The following is a 17,772-nucleotide window of genomic DNA, read 5'->3' on the forward strand; positions in this document are numbered from 1 at the left end:
TTATTGTATAAATGTGTATCAAGCATATATGGAATCCATGCTGACAGTTGCATATATTTATAAATTTAGCAGGAATTCAAATTTGGCCTTCAGTCACACAGATAACCTAATTTTCAATTTTCAATTTCACAAACAAGCTTACGTCAGTGCTATTTGATAAGACATGTACGATAACACTTCAAATGCTAACGATTTGATTTTGAAAAAAGAAATTGAGAAAAAATCTTGGTCTACAAATCATTATGGCTAATTATATATATAAAAGCCAAAGAAATTTTAATCAATATAAACATGATAGATAAAGGATTTTTTATGAAGTGCAAAGTTAATACGTTATGCAGTATACAAACATGACAAATGGAAAACTTTTTAATAGACTTGGGAAATGTATATTTTAAATTCAAAAAAGAAATCTTATATACATAGGTATACAAATATTATGTATATATACGTTGATATTCACAAAGTGTTTTTGGAAAATTTCAGGACCAAAAATCTGTCCATTTAATTAAAGTATAGTGCACATTAATAAAATAGAAAAGGATGCAGTGTTTACTTTATTATTCCTGTATTTTAGTTCATTGGCTCATTGTATTATAACAATAGAAATTGATCATCCAACTTAAAATGACCCTTGGAAGATTTCTTAATTCTAAAATCTTAAGGCTAATTATACATTCAAGTTAAGTTTAAATACACAATTATTTCATAAACAACTCATATGTCTATAGAAAAGAGGCTATAAAATATGTTTTAACTGATATCCAGCATTACATCATGTTATTTATACATTTGCGTCATATTATGCTTTCTTCATGTTGCACAGATTCTGTTTACACTCATAAACATGCAAATTCCTGAATAATGCCCAAAGGATTTATCTAACCGCAATTTTATGCAACTATTATGTATTATGTATTTTGGCTGTAAATTACTGCAACATGCCTACACCAGTGTTAATATCTATCATAGTCAATGTTTATCATGTTTATTTTCTTTTATCCTTGTCTTATTTGATGCACATTCAATTTGAAGACCATGGAATCATGTAAAACATTGAATTAAAGACATTATAAATTTAGTTTGACGTCACAAAAGTTTCAAGGATGTTTCCAGTAGACTAAATTTTTTTACATATGTAAGGAATTTTACAAAGAAAAAGAAAATGTGGATATTTGTATAATAATAACAGTGTTCCAGCTTGATTGTGGTCACAGTGTGGTCAGTCTGCTCTTTCCTAACTCCCATCTGTGCCCTACTCTAGAAGTTTGTGCCTTTATTGTTGTATAATTTTGATGAGAATACGATTATTCTACCTGTCTTCATGTTATTGACAAGTTAATGACCCTCAGCTATATCTTATTTTCAATAAACCCAAATCGTATAACAGAACAGTAAAGAGTTACATTATTCTGAAATTAGAGCTTTCTTTGTTAATGAAAATTGCGACATCACAGCCATTGGAAAGATAATCATGTACTAGTGATTTAATTCTACAGCTATTTCAAGTCTTGACAAGAACACTCAAATATTAGACAGTGCAGTTTTAATTATAATATTTTGAGACTTGAGCTTTTTCTTTAAAAAAAAAAAGACAGCAATTGTAAAGACAATTGTGATTGCAAAAACTTTAAAATTAGACATGCAAAATTGTAAAGTTATCTATTTTTAACAAAATGCAACATTGCAAAACAGGTTTACCAATAACCAATGTAGAACTTTCTTAATATAGCTATAAAGTCAAGTAACTCATTCAAAACAGCAAAAAATCAATATTTACTTAATGAAAATTCCATACAACCTTTTACTATTTTTAGTTCTTAAGAATGTCAAGGTTATTCTATATTTATTCAATCCAGCAAAAAACAATATCTACTACTCTGAACTTCAGGCATTCAGTTTTAATATTCCAAATATACTTTAGCACTACTGATTTTATTTGCAATGTTTTATTAAGTTACTCTTTTCCATATATTACACAGACTATAACTCAATTGACTGGTTTTCGCTTTGAATTACATTTATTTAAACAGCCCAAGATTGTGGATGACCTCCTTACTTCCAGTTCATCTGCCATTTTTTTGTCCACTGTCTAAACCTCTATGACTGAGTATGAGACTCAATTTGTCTGAGAACTTTTAACTACATTTGATACACCAGATACATTTTATGTACATGCTTTACAAATGTACCAAGGCAAGTATGTGAACTAGAGCTAGCTACAGACTACAGTGGGTTCAAATTTTTGTGGAAATGGAAAATGCCAAACATCACGAAATCATAGAATAATTTAGTTGACAGTAACAAACATACATATACTTTTGATTTTGGCCCTTCCTTGAATTTAAGTGCTATAACAACTTACCTAGAGGGCGCTACACCAATTAAGTTTGGACCTAGTCCCTTGAATAACCCGTTTACACCTTCTGTTTGGACTATGTGTCTGTAAAAAAAGAAATAAAATACAATTGATTCAATGAGGCAAACTAGTCATTATGACTCTATGCATTTTTGTCTCATTGATATTTCAAGGACTACGTATACCTTGTAAGCATTATAAAAACACAATATTAATGGATCATAGAAATTACAAGGACAACGTGCGAAGGATTGTATACAAACATCATAAAAATACAAACACTAATTAGAATTTAGCAAGAAAACTGTGATGTATTGATTGTAAAAAATCAAATACAGCCACCACCTAATCGTGTTAAAATTGCAATATCACAAAAAAAAAGTAAGGATGGAGAGTTGTCTCATTGGCACTCATACCCCATCTTAAAGCAGTCATTACAATAGATTACGAGTCACCCGATAAAAGAAGTACAAGCAGTCATTACAATAGATTACGAGTCACCCGATAAAAGAAGTACAAGCAGTCATTACAATAGATTACGAGTCACCCGATAAAAGAAGTACAAGCAGTCATTACAATAGATTACGAGTCACCCGATAAAAGAAGTACAAGCAGTCATTACAATAGATTACGAGTCACCCGAAAAAAGAAGTACAAGCAGTCATTACAATAGATTACGAGTCACCCGATAAAAGAAGTACAAGCAGTCATTACAATAGATCAATGCTCCTACACGAACACATAAATTTATCTTTTAGTAAAATTAAACTTGATCAAACACATTAATATTGCATTTGCATGTGCATTCAAGGTTGTCTAAGCTCAATGCACTTTAAAAGTAGGTAATTATCAAAATTAGATCAATTAAATCTTCACCACTTCCATGTACAAATGTATTTACAAATTGACATTGCACTTTAAGCCAACATACATGAGCAATCTTTTCATTAGTTTTCTATTTTGAGTTCAATGTTGTAAGCTTTAAAATGACTTTTAGATCAAATCTAAGATATACATTCTGTATTGTAGGATTATGTAAAATTCTTTTTTCATCCTTAGCTGTTCGTTCAATATCCTGTTTTTCTAATTTAAGATAAAAGTACGTTTCAATCATGTGACAAACACCTAGGTCATGAATATACTGCATGATGATCAATCAATAAAATAAACCTTGATAGATGTACCGATGTAGCATGGTCAATAAATAATGGCACAAATCTAGCCATTTTGAAGGGGGGGGGGGGGGGGGGGGTTCAATCCCCAGAACATAATGCTGCATACGAACATGACAGAAAATGCTTTAAAAATTTGAATATTGAGTTTTCTATTTTTGTGATAACCTCTCCTAATTCTGCAAAGAATGCAACACATAAAACATCTAGAAATTACAAATATACAGTACACTGTAGACTTTTATACTTACTTTAAACATTTCATAAGACTAACATGTGATTTTGTATGGTGATAACCGTTCTGTAACAACTGCGTGTCTGCCGAGACAGTGCCAGCAGTTGTGTATAGTTGTACATTAGGGACGTATGTAGTGGTGTGTGACTGTATGTAGGCAGGGTGGAACTGTGCCACTGAGGACTGCAGACGTGTTTTCACAACTTCCAAAGGACAGGTTGCTATGGCACCTACTGTACCTCCAACACTGAAATAGAAAAAAAAAATTTGAAAAAAAAATGTTTGTGTGTTTCAATTTGACTTCTGACATTCAATGGCCCTTAGCAAGTCACAATAAGGTTGTCAGACTTCAGAGCAATCTCTAACTTCTCAAAAATAAGATAATAAATATTCAATTTTACTTTTAAATCAGTTGCAGCCCCCCTTTTTCTATTCAAATATACTGAGTAAACAATTGATAAAAGTTTATCATGTTTGCGCTAACTAGGTGAATAATTTCGATGACCTAATGTATATATAAGTCAGCCACACATATTCCGATGAACTTAAACAAATTTAAAACAGGTAAATATTTTCATTTTTGTTTGACCACAATGTCAACAATGACAGATAAGACCGATCTAAGACTGACAAGATTAGGGAAACAAATGTTTTAAAAACTCAGTCAAATGTCAAGGCCTTTGATCGACTGATATATTATAGATAAATATACATGAAAGCAGGACATGTGACAACAATTGATTTAAGCCTTGTTATTTCTTTAACAGTTAATCATGAAATCAATTGTGGTAGTCATATGCCATTTGGTAATAAAATAGTGTCCCTCGTATGCCTCTGGCCCTAAATCTTAGCCGTCATAAAATAGTGTCCCTCTTATGCCTCTGGCCCTAAATCTTAGCCATCATAAAATAGTGTCCCTCTTATGTCTCTGTCCCTTAATCTTAGCCGTCATAAAATAGTGTCCCTCTTATGTCTCTGTCCCTTAATCTTAGCCGTCATAAAATAGTGTCCCTCTTATGTCTCTGTCCCTTAATCTTAGCCGTCATAAAATAGTGTCCCTCTTATGTCTCTGTCCCTTAATCTTAGCCGTCATAAAATAGTGTCCCTTTTATGTCTCTGTCCCTTAATTTATTATCTTAGTCATCATAAAATAGTGTCCCTCTTATGTCTCTGTCCCTTAATCTTAGCCGTCATAAAATAGTGTCCCTTTTATGTCTCTGTCCCTTAATTTATAATCTTAGTCATCATAAAATAGTGTCCCTCTTATGCCTTTGCCCCTAAATCTTAGCCAGCAGTCTACACAATAAAATTTTGACTGCACAAGCCAAAAGCCCAATTTTAAGAAAATTTAAGTTGGATTATTTTGGTTTGTAGGAGTATTACAAGCTTACATGGGCTTATGGGCTTGTGGTTAAGTGTGAAGACAGAGCCAGAATGCTTGAACTTATAATTACTAATTTCTGCAAGTAAATGTAGCTCTGTTTTCACATGTACAAGTAACATGTGATCACCAGAATAAGATGGTGTTTTTCCATCTGAAGAGGTTTTTGAACCTCATCAGGTTAAGATAACCTCCATTTAGATGAACTACTACACTTTGACATCACCTGGGGTAAATTAGGGTCACCGACCATAATTCATAATTATAAATTTAAATGATAAGCATATTCATAAATTGTACACAAGATATATTTATGACTTTACTGTTATTCAGAATTCTTTTTTCAAGGGTACATAGAATTAGTAATCATCTCAGATGAAAGACATTTTTTAAAGCAAGGTCATCATGGTCATGGCAGATAATTTTTTTATATATACATTTTGTATCAAGGTTTTGTCCCACGAGCACTGAAATTCTAAAAAAAATATTTCCACTAGACTGAATGTTTTTTGTCTATTGAGCATCATTATTTCACTCTAGATTTTGAGTATTGGCAATAACAATGCACATAACATTTCCATTATGTATTAATAGAATATTTATCAATAGTTACTGTAAACAGAAAATGCATCATAAAGTATATCGTGATCACATGAAGCTTGATACCAGATTGCATGAAGCTCTGATTAGTAAACAAGTATATATATATATATACCCCTTCCTTTAATATCAAACCTGTCATTCAGGGGTAAAATTTAGTTCTTGAAACATTTTTTTATTTTATATCTGGTTGTCCCTGAAGAAAAGGAAAACTGCTGGTCCTCACTACTTTTTCTATTTACAAAATACCCAAATTATGTTAGACTCCTTTGTAATTTTTTCTGGTCAAATCCTTAAACCACTACTTTTCGAGAACATAAACATGATAAATAGTGCAAAACAAAATGCTTAATAGAAACTAATAAAATAATTAACAGCCATTACTGACCAGTTAGTGTCAAGAATCAGTAGTATCCTTACATCATTTTTTTGTACATTACAAGATATTGTATTTTGTAAACTTAACATACCTTCCAGCCAGTAGAGAAGTAACATCAAAATGAAATGAGGCAATTCTAATTTGAAACGGGGAAAATATTCTTATCTGATCTATCTCCAATTTTACAAACATGTCTAGATTTTTAAATGACACAAAATAATTCCCAATTTATAACAGGTTATTGGTTGCTCAATCACTATCATGTAAAATGTTGTTTTAAAAAATAATTCCCAATTTATAACAGCCAATAGGGCAAATAAAGTTCAAACACATGTAATGTAATATAATCAAGGTCAAGGGCAGTTATAACTGACCACTGTTAGAAATGTGAAACGTGATCAAAGAAACATCAGGGTATAGTGAAACGTGATCAAATAAACAAACACTAGCTAGCCACATGTACATTTTGTATAGTTCAACAGTTCTTATTTCTTTGAACAAACTAGTAAGGTGACCATTTAAAACTTCTTATAAAAATTATCAGATAACAGGTAATACCTAGTGATGTACAGTCATTGTTTTTTTATTAATCACTATAGTACACAATGTACATTAGATTATTAATTAAAGACTTTAAAGTTTGGATAAAAAAATATTTCCACAAGACTGAATGTTTTTTTGTCTATTGAGCATCATTATTTCACTCTAGATCTTGAGTATTGGCAATAACAATGCACATAACATTTCCATTATGTATTAATAGAATATTTGTCAATAGTTACTGTAAACAGAAAATGCATCATAAAGTATATCGTGATCACATGAAGCTTGATACCAGATTGCATGAAGCTCAGATTTGTAAACAAGTATATATATATATACCTCTTCCTTTAATTTCAAACCCGTCATTCAGGGGTATAATTTAGTTCTTGAAACATTTTTTATTTTATATCTGGTTGTCACTGAAGAAAAACTGCTGGTCCTCACTACTTTTTCTATTACAAAATACCAAAATTATGTCAGACTCCTTTGTAAATTTTTGTGGTCAAATCCTTAAACCACTACTTTTTGAGAACATAAACATGATACATGTAAATAGTGCCAAACAAAATGCTTAATAGAAACCTGGCTACAGCCATTACTGACCAGTTAGTGTCAAGAATCAGTATTATCCTTACATCATTTTTTTGGACATTCGTGATATTGTATTTTGTAAACTTAACATACCTTCCAGCCAGTAGAGAAGTAACATCAAAAGGAAATGAGGTAATTCTTATTTGAAACGTGGAAAATATTCTCATCTGATCTATCTCCAATTTTTCAAACATGACTAGATTTTTAAATGACACAAAATAATTCCCAGCTTATAACAAATTATTGGTTGCTTGATCACTAGCATGTAAAATGTTGTTTTAAAAAAACTTCTGGTCACTGCACTGAATCCTATTTTTTACTTAAATTGACTTTATCTTTAATTTTTCAATACCGGTAATTATTTCTGTTTTAATCTTTAGCCTTTGACTTGAATGTGTAAGATCATCACATAGACTTTTAAAATATAAGACAACTGCCAAATACATTTATATTCAAAAATTGGTCTGAACCAGTTTTGTCTGGTTTAATTCTAATAATTGAACCAGGTCCGCTTTTTTCCAGATCTTACACAATTTTTTTTTAAAATGAACATTGCCACAATTCAATTGTTGGTACGTACATGTAGCTATATAGCTAGCTAGTCAAGGATCAGGGTTCTCATTAAGATAAAATTGAGAATGGAAATGGGGAATGTGTCAAAGAGATAACAACCCGACCAAATAAAAAACAACAACAGCAGAGGGTCACCAACTTATGTATAGATCTGTTTGTAGCATGTATAGGCAAGTCAAAGAACTCATAGATACATGTACATGTACAAAATGTACCTTTGAAGGTCATGGTGGTTCTGAAAGTATGAGCAAAACATAAGGCAATGCATTGATTCATTGTCTTCATGACAAATAAAAACATTTTTTTTTAACCTATGGCTGTTAAATGAGGATTACTGAATAAAGCTGATAGAGATTGACAGACTTGAAACATCTTCAGACTCCAAGACCCCAGTTCAGAAAATCAAATGAAAATATAAGTTGAGAGATATATATGTTTTTGAGTTTAGGACTCATTGACTCTTCTTAGTTATAACCCTGCAAGGAGAATTTGACAAGACTCAACAACTATATACTGCCCCCTCATAATCCCTTCCTCATCATGGTACATGTACAATGTACATAAAGAAAAATTTTGACATTAGTTTCAAGTTGAAAAAAATTATGCCATCAATAAAATTAAGTACAGAAAAATAGAGAAAAGAAGTGCATAACAAAATCTTTCAACAAAATAGGCTTTTATTATATATAATACCTCTTGAAAATATAACATACCTTCCAGCTACCAGATGAACAACACCAATTGAAAAAGACACCATTCTTAATCGAATGAAAACAATTTTAACTTGTTTTATCTCTAATCCAAAACATTATATATACATATTGTCAAAATAATAAAAAATATTCCATGACATACATGTACGTGTTGTAAACGTGATTAGTATGATTAATCACAGGTGATTGCATTAATTGCTCATTGGCCATTTAAATTTAATTATTTTTGGAATGGACTTTAAACATGTCAAACTTGGACTTAACTCTGACTTTTCAATCTAAAATAATTTCAATTATTAAATCAATTATCAAAAGTATCAAAAAATATTTTACTATTTTCATTGGACAAATTTAATTGTGAAAATGAAAACCAGCATTTAAGTCTGTAGCTAATTGACATATATATACATAAGTTCTAACCAGTATTTTCTGGTTTATGCTAATAAGATGTTTTAATTGTAGATCAATATGACCTTGACATGCTAGATGTCTATTTTTTTTTTTAATTAACTATGTTTAGAAATTTATTAACATACAAGTTCAAGAAATGTACATGTACATGATTCTAAATTTTCAAATGCAATATTGCATTTATTGACCTTATTAAACATGTTAAATAGCTCAATTCTGTGTTAATTTTCAAATATTAAAGCTAATTCATAACCAGGCCCAATGATTACATTCTAACTGTTATTCCCTATAGCTACATGTACATGTATCTATTAAAAATTTCATATTATCAGATAGATATAGGAAGATGTGGTATGAGTGCCAATGAGACAACTCTCAATCAAAATAAAAAATTTAAAAAAGTAAACCATTATAGGTCATGATCAATGTACGATAGTCTATCAAAACCTCATCATCCCTAAATTCATGACCATCATTAGCCCATTGGTAAATAATTAATATAGTTCCATTTTCAATAAAACATTTAAAAAAAACCCCACTCAAAATCCTTTTATAATATAAATAAAAATTTACTGTCATGAATGTATTGACCTATAATCACTGAAGCGATCAATAAGCCAACAGGGCAAATAAAGTTCAAACACATGTAATGTAATATAATCGACGTCAAGGGCAGTTACTGACCACTGTAAGAAATGTGAAACGTGATCAAATAAACATCAGGGTTTAGTAAAACGTGATAAAAAAACCAAACACTAGCCACCTGTATAGTCCAACAGTTCTTACTTCTTTGAACAAACTAGTAATGTCCACATGTATAAATAGGTGACCATTTAAAACTTCTTATCAAAATAATCAGATAAAAGGTAATACCTAGTGATGTACATGATGTACAGTAATTGTTTTTTTATTAATCACTATATAGTACACAATGTACATTAGATTAAAGACTTTAAAGTTTGGATAAAAATAGCTAATGAAATTCATAAACATTTATATAATTATGAATTGTACTTAATAATATTAATTTAAAATATTAAGACGTGGTAAAATTGTCAATGAAAAATATATCCACCATTGATGTAATAAATAAATAAATATATATATTCCTACACTGCAACAAGTGTTTTACGATATTTCTCCACTCAGTTAAATTTTATTATTATTAATTAAAATTTATATTTAACTGTCAAGAGTGGAGAAATATTGCAATACATGAGTTATAATGTCGGAATCTGTTTCTCTGATGATTTTTATCCTTCTTTTTCAACGATTTTGCAAAACATGTGCTCTTTAAATGCAACGTCATCAGACATGGTCGCCTTTTTTCATTACGTCACAATAGGAAAATTCAGATAAAACAAAACATTTTGACGTCATAATCAAATTTAAGCTAAGGCCAAATAAAAATATGTACGTGGTTCCAGATACCCTTCCTACCCTGTACTTTTTAGTCATAAAAATAACCTACCCTAAAGATTTTTTTGTCATTTTCCATGAAGAACTGTTAAAGTCAGAAGGTTGCTACCATAGACTGACTGACTCAATGTAAAAAAATAACATAAAATTAAAAAAAAATCCCTACCTACATGTACCTACAATGTACCCTAATTTTTATTTAGATGTACATAACTGGAACCACACATACTATTTTATTTGGCCTAATCATTTGCCGAAAACAGATATTTCACTAGTGAGGAGAATTAAATGTATTTTTCTCTTGCCAATCAAGAAATGTGAAAATAGAACAAAAATTAGAGAAAAACAATTATACATGTATATGTAATTATTAAAGATAGATTGACATTATTTCTGAAAAAAATCTAAGTTAGCAGAAAAAAAGCTTAACCCTTTCCTCAATGGATTTTTTTTTGCATACTTGATTCCCATATATATATTGTATATATGTTGAATTTTTCAATAAAATGCTGAAAATACAAATACATGTTTGTATGCTGTATTAATGCAATTTTCATATTGGATACAAATCTTATTAAGTCTGATGCAGACATAATGTCAAAGCATATAAACTGAGGTACACAGGGATGATTCCACTATATAGTTTAGGGCCGCTGAGCGGCCCTTAAATTGGCCAGCGGCCCCAAAAAAATGTACATGAAAATGAATTCCCAATTCAGGAAAATAAAATAAAAATCAATATTTCTGGAAAAGTTTCTCTCACCGATTAAGGCAACTATAATTTTTCATAGTTTGTAACAACGATTTAATTATGTCAACATGTGGCAAACAATTTTAGCAGCCTAATTCAATTGATTAATATGTTATGGGAGTATTCGATCTTGTAAAAGCAGATCGCCAAAGCAGATCGCCAAAGCAGACCTCGGCAGAGAGCAAGTTTAAATTTTGATATAACATTGATGGATAAAGTTTAATGGTCACCGATCTCGTAAAAGCAGATCGCCCAGCAGAGCCGGTTATATAATATGATGAAAACTTGTTTTGAAAAAGAAATTATTTCCTCAAAAGACAAAAGTTTGACCGTTTTTTGAAAATAATGTTGATGATAGACCATTCATGAAATACGATGTCATCATTAAGGAACTATTTCAAAAGTTTTGAATATGATCCAAATAATTTTAAAGAACACTGGTTTAATGCTTTAAATATCTTATCAATTAAGTATATGAACTTTTGTAATTGCTTTTCTGAATTCGACAATTGACCAGTTCAATTAGAAATCCATTTGAATAAAGGTAAATTTATAGAGATGACCTGCTGTGGAAAAAATACCCGATGAATGATTTTTTTCAGTGCTTTATGTTAGCTGAAATATATTTTTTGTAATAGGCCTACGTACATGTAACTATAGCTAAGATGATAGACTAGCAATGACTAGCAGACTAGTGCATCATGTTCAATGAAATTCATGTAATAACAGTAGCCCATCCATAATTATTCAAAATGTTACAACTTACATGAACATCAGTGTACAGGTTAAACTTAATAATATACATTTTCCGTTTTTACAGGAAAATAATGTTATTTCGTCTTAGATTTTATGCTTAAAAAATTCCCAAATAGAATAAAAATTCCCAATTTGATGTTCTAGGGACCCATTTGAAAACACCTGGAATCATCCCTGGGTACATGTACATGTACTACACAGGCATCATTATTGATTAACCCTTTCGCCGATGAGTCCCGGTTTACCGGGATTCACGCTTCAGACAGCTGACGATGAGTCCCGTTTTACCGGGATCAGAATACATCTTTTATATTTCCCGCTCAAAACAGTGCAAACATGAGTTATCTTTCTTTGATGAATACCCGGATGAAAGTGTAAACATGTCGCTTCCGTTTGTTGAAAACCTTGTCAAAATCGAAGGAAATTTACGGAATTTACGAGAATTTGAAATGAGGGAACATTTTTTTTGAAAGAATATGGAAGAATTGAAGCCAAACTAGTATACTTTTTTGACATAAAATGTCGTTTTATGTACAAAACACTTGGAATGGACATCGTTCAGTGTGAGGAATTTGTACAGCCTCATTAATTTTTTCAAAATTTTGCCGTTTTGGGTTAAAAAATTACGATTTGGGGTCAAAAAAGCAGAATTTTGAGAATTTCACATATATAATGCCGAAAATTTTAAAATTTGAATATTTTATGAAGAAAAAATTATCAAAACATACACAAAACTGTGAACTTTGTGTTAGTGAATGAAATAAATGCACAAATAACTACAAACAAGCTTTTATTGACATTTATTATGAAGATCTCCCACTTGAGTAAAAGTAGCCAGGGAAGCTATCGTATCAGAGTAGCTTCTGTCTGGGCAGCAATCGGTGAAAGGGTTAAAGGGGATGGTTGTAATTTATTCATCTCAGTGGTATGCATGGTCAAAGAAGAAAACATGTCCTTCTGTCACGTTTTTAAGTCATAGCTTCTCGATACACATGTCATATACATTTCTTCCCAGAAATTGTATTTCCATGTAGCATCATCATGATCATGGTTAACAGGGAAATTTGAAATACATTTTTACAAGTACCATCTTACTTCTACAAATTTTAGCATCACATCCATAACATTATCTACATTGTATAAGAAAACCAAATCACATTAAAAAATATAGCATCACATTACCCTGATGCTAAAAGGCCCTGGGGAGAATGTTCAACACTATTTAATACATACACCATGTACACTGTATTACAAAATTTTTCCACCATAAACAAAAATAAATTCTCTTTAATTTCATTTTAAACTGCAGAAAAGAAAATATTTATGAACATCCTGAGGAAACATTTTGAGGAATATTTATTTATTATCGGTTGTTACATTGTTACGTACCAGGCTATGTTATTCATTTCACCCCCTCCCCCCCCCCCCCCCAAAAAAAAAATCAAATCGTCGTCTCTTTATTCTCGGCAAAAGGACTTATTATGATACACATCCTTGTGTTGTGTTTATAAAAGATGTAAAGCAATAGAAATGAAAATATAAACACAAACAAGGTATTCAATTTGTAAACAACATTCGGGTTAGAGGTGTTTCATAACAATTTTCAAACGATGAATGCAAAAAATGGTATTTTTTCTTGGTGAATTTAAATATTCACTTATTCTTACCCTCCTGCCAATAAATGCACTCCTATGTGGTTGGTTCCAGACATTATTTTTCTTGTATTTACAGTTTACATCCCAAAACACGCTGGTACTATTGACGATTGTTTGAAAATTTTCCTAGGCTATTTGGAACTCCTCCAGTGTTTTCATTAAACTCCTAAGTACCAGAAGAAAAGCTGACTGCAATGTACCAATTTGATAAATGAAATATTATTGTCTTTTTCCTTTTCATAAAAATTCTTACAACAAGAACAATATTGACTCGTTGAGTTGATTCCACGTAAATATGACACATTAATAAACTTGTATTGTATATTTTGAACCGATGTTATTTTGATCCGTTGCATTGGTATTTAGTTATATCCCGATGAATAAAGTCTTTATTTATTTTCCGTTCACGTCGTCTATGCGTGAACACCGGCCTTCATCAAAAATCGGTTAATAGGTTACAAGAGAATAGACTTGAATGGAGAATTTTAGGCGCATTAAATAAACATTTTTTAATAAACATCAAAACTTGTATGTGTTAAGATAGGGGATACTTATGCACAAACAAATATATACAAATTATTTTCAACTTGAAAAGCCGGAACACGGTCGCTTTGATCCCCCTTTTTGAATTTATTTTTAGGTCACGGCATTTATATTTGATGTATGCACGATATATCTCAAGAGTTATTTATATTATTTTGCTGCCTCTCACGATTTTTCCCCAATTTGCTCATTCTGTATAAAACATGGGAAAAAAAAACAGGCGGATCATCAAAATTAGTCGGTTCATCATCATCATGATAAAAGGGGGGAGATAAAAAAAAAAAGGGGGTGGACGTAGAATTTTGAATATCATGACTTCGGCTGTTTCTACCCATTGTGAGTGATTGATATATTTTACATTCCAAAAAAGTGACCTTACCAGCGGCACAAGTCCTGTGACTGAAAAATGAAGCAGAAAATACTGAATTGTTTACCGAATGTGAAAATAAAATGTTCCCATGACCTCGCCAAACAAAATAAGCATCAATCTGAAAAACAAACTCCAACCAGCACACCGCCAGCATAGCAAATGGTCCAATGAAATATAAACTGACTTCAACTAGACATCGATCAGTCATTTTTGGGGGAGATGTGAGGGCGTTTTTTTTTTAACACTACCCTCGAGACACTACCATCCACAATTTTCAACATCATTCAAAAAGTGTCCGAGTTTCTTTTATTATTTATGAAGCAAAGAAGAAAGAAGAAAAATGCATGCATAATTTATATATATAGACAATAGACAATAGACAATATTTATTAGCACAAATTGAAACACCGTGATGCATTTACATTAAATGGTTATGGCATACAGTATTAAGACAATAAACTGACAATAGTTGAATTGATTATAATTATATTAGAGTGACATTGGTATTCACAGCAAAGAAAAAGAAAAAAGACTATCAATATGTGTGTATTGACAGTTAACATACTATTAATGTTCATAGAAAAAAAAGAACATACACAAAAAATTAAGTTGCATATTATAAGAAAGAAGTTTTACAGATGTCACATGCCTCAGTGTTGTAGCTGACTGCAATTTAATAAAATTGAAATTAAGATTGTTCTTAATATTTTGTATATAGATATCCCTCAATGATGTATATCATGGACAGACTGAGACGAAATGGTATCCATCCTCAATTTCTTGTCTGTTACATGATAAGCAAATGCATTTACTTCTTTCAATGTTGGTAGGCCTCATTTGTGTTCATTTCTAATAGTGAAATGTAAGTTGTATTTAATGATAATACATAACATATACAAAGGTTGAGGACGAACACGGATGCGACCCCTTTCATTTTTGACAAAAACCATTTGAAAAATGACATTTTTTGGCATATATATTTGATAGATTTTTTCATATTTAAGCTTGAATCGGAGCGTTTTTAATTACTTAATCAGTTAAAATCTTTCACATAAACTAATTGAATAAACTGTAATAGACACTTAAGTGTTTAAAAAGTGTCTAAAATCTTTCGTCAGATGAAACTGAAATTCGAGGCCAAAATCGGCCCTTACCGGACCTACTCCTTTACTGAAAACAGATCTGTCGGTTTTGAGTTTACTTATATCAATATATTGTGGCCTGTTTCTTATTCTCTTAGTTTGACAAAAGAAATTTTACTTTTCACATTTATGGATAGAACAATTCATAATTTGATATGCCTGGTCAACGATTTTTTGTTGGATAGTATTTATGTGATGTTTTAAATAAATAGTATCAAAAGTGAGATGGCCAAAACCTATCTTTTACAATGTTACAATGTTAACCTATTTACTTGTTTTCTCTACATTATTATATATTTTATGGACTAAAGTGTTAGGTGAGTTCACAATATGGTTTAGAAATTGTATAGTTGAAAGATGTATATTTTTAAGTACAATGAGGTTCTGTTTGTTTCAGCTAACAGGCTACATTTGTTGTTTTGCACTGTACCCCTAAAATTTCTTTCATAAATTTTATATGTAAATGTTCAAATGGATCCGAATATTTTAACACATCCATAAAGAGTTATTGGAACAACTAAAGTATCAAATATTTTTTTCAAGCATATTGCAGGAATTATCTAAAGAAACTATTTTTTTTTTTTTATTTTAAACAAAGCCTTAAAAATTCTTCCATTTTCCATAAGAAGTTTTTTTGAATGACTTAAATTACATGAACAATTTACAGTTTTTTCAAGGTAACAATAAGATTTAACAGTCCCAAGATGCTCGTTTTCTACTTTGAAATAATTACAATGGGATTTTCCATTAAAATTGAATATTACATTGGGGGTGTTTGTTTGTTTGTTTGTTTGTTTGTTTGTTTGTTTGTATATATATATATCAGTTAGTACCGCGTAAACTAAGAAGGATAACTCCGAATCAAAAGAACTTGCATTTCTGAACTAGAAAATATAAAAATAAGAAGATGTGGTATGATTGCCAATTGAATAACTCTTTACCCGAGATCAAATGACTTGTAAAGCCATAACTATTCCCGGCCAACAACAATGATCTAAATCCATGATACATCATATAGTTAAAGTCATAAAAGGCCGAGATGACGAAGGTAAAAACTAACGACTTGAATTATGTGCAAAATATTGAACGAAAAACGAAATTTATAGATAACCACAACCAACGAATTCCAGGCTATTTAAATTACCAAAAAAAAAAAACTAGTCAAAAGCCAATAACAAATAATAAACAAAACATATGTATCCAAGACTAAAACACCAATCAGTCGAATAATGACGTCATTAACAGTCAGAGAAAACATGACACTGTGCAAGGTCAATATATAAGTTTCGATAGGTTATAGGACAGTGAATGTATACATAGTATTACGTTGGGTTTTAATTTATTGATAACAAAATCAATATCTATACCAATCACACAATATTCAAAGATCGAGTTACAGTTTTGAAATATTAAAAGAATAAGTTTAACGAAAGGATAAAATGGTTTGTCTGATCATATCTAAATTTACGGTCTTGGTAAACAACATCGCCTTACAATTAGGATGTGGTATTGTATTTATGATAAGTTCTCTAGTTCTGATCAGTTCTTCATTAAAGTGCATATCGTCCACAAAACAGACATGCATGCGCATAGATAATGAGTTTAGGTATATAAACACTGTAACATATAGTGTCAAATGGATATGACTGTCCAAGAATGGAATACCAACAATAGGAAATTCTGAATTTTTAACACCTTTGGTTCTGAATAAATATGCAAAACCTACATGGTACCGAAAAAAAAATCATATTTATAAGAATACTATATATGGTTCCGGAATTTTCAAATAAGTATGAAATAAAAACATCCCTTGCTTGATTTTGCATGCACATAATTTTGGCTCATCAAGAACAGTTTCCTCAAAATTCATCTTTTTTTTTAATCAAAAGACGACATTTATGGGTAACTATTTCAATTCTCTCTTCTGATTTACAAATAAACTCATCATAGATACCAGAATTAAATTTAGTATATACGCCAGACGCGCGTTTCGTCTACAAAAGACTCATCATAAGTTTTGCCAAATACAGCCAAGGTAATCCATGCCTGAGATAGAAAAGCCTTCGCCAATGTATTGTATTGATTGTCACATGTATTAATCTGTATTATCTCCTTTACTCCATGTGTCATGATTATACATGTATGATTGATGGGTTATTTCCCTTTACTGTTTACCGCC

At 30.8% G+C, this 17,772-nt stretch overlaps 1 protein-coding gene across 1 annotated transcript in view; it reads right to left on the minus strand.

Moving 5' to 3' along the window:
• The window catches only part of LOC139501698 (solute carrier family 25 member 36-like), a 28,981-nt gene extending 14,459 nt beyond the window's left edge, over positions 1-14,522 (minus strand). The window contains exons 1-4 of the mRNA XM_071290845.1: positions 14,461-14,522; positions 13,551-13,727; positions 3,783-4,013; positions 2,366-2,443 (exon numbers count right to left, since the gene is read on the minus strand). Of these exons, the coding sequence (XP_071146946.1) occupies positions 2,366-2,443; positions 3,783-4,013; positions 13,551-13,594 (353 nt within the window). The 5' untranslated portion in view covers positions 13,595-13,727; positions 14,461-14,522. The remainder of the gene's footprint in view (positions 1-2,365; positions 2,444-3,782; positions 4,014-13,550; positions 13,728-14,460) is intronic.
• Positions 14,523-17,772: the final 3,250 nt, after the last annotated feature.

The sequence above is a fragment of the Mytilus edulis genome, chromosome 13 (assembly GCF_963676685.1).
Source record: "Mytilus edulis chromosome 13, xbMytEdul2.2, whole genome shotgun sequence".
Classification (NCBI taxonomy): Eukaryota; Metazoa; Mollusca; class Bivalvia; order Mytilida; family Mytilidae; genus Mytilus; species Mytilus edulis.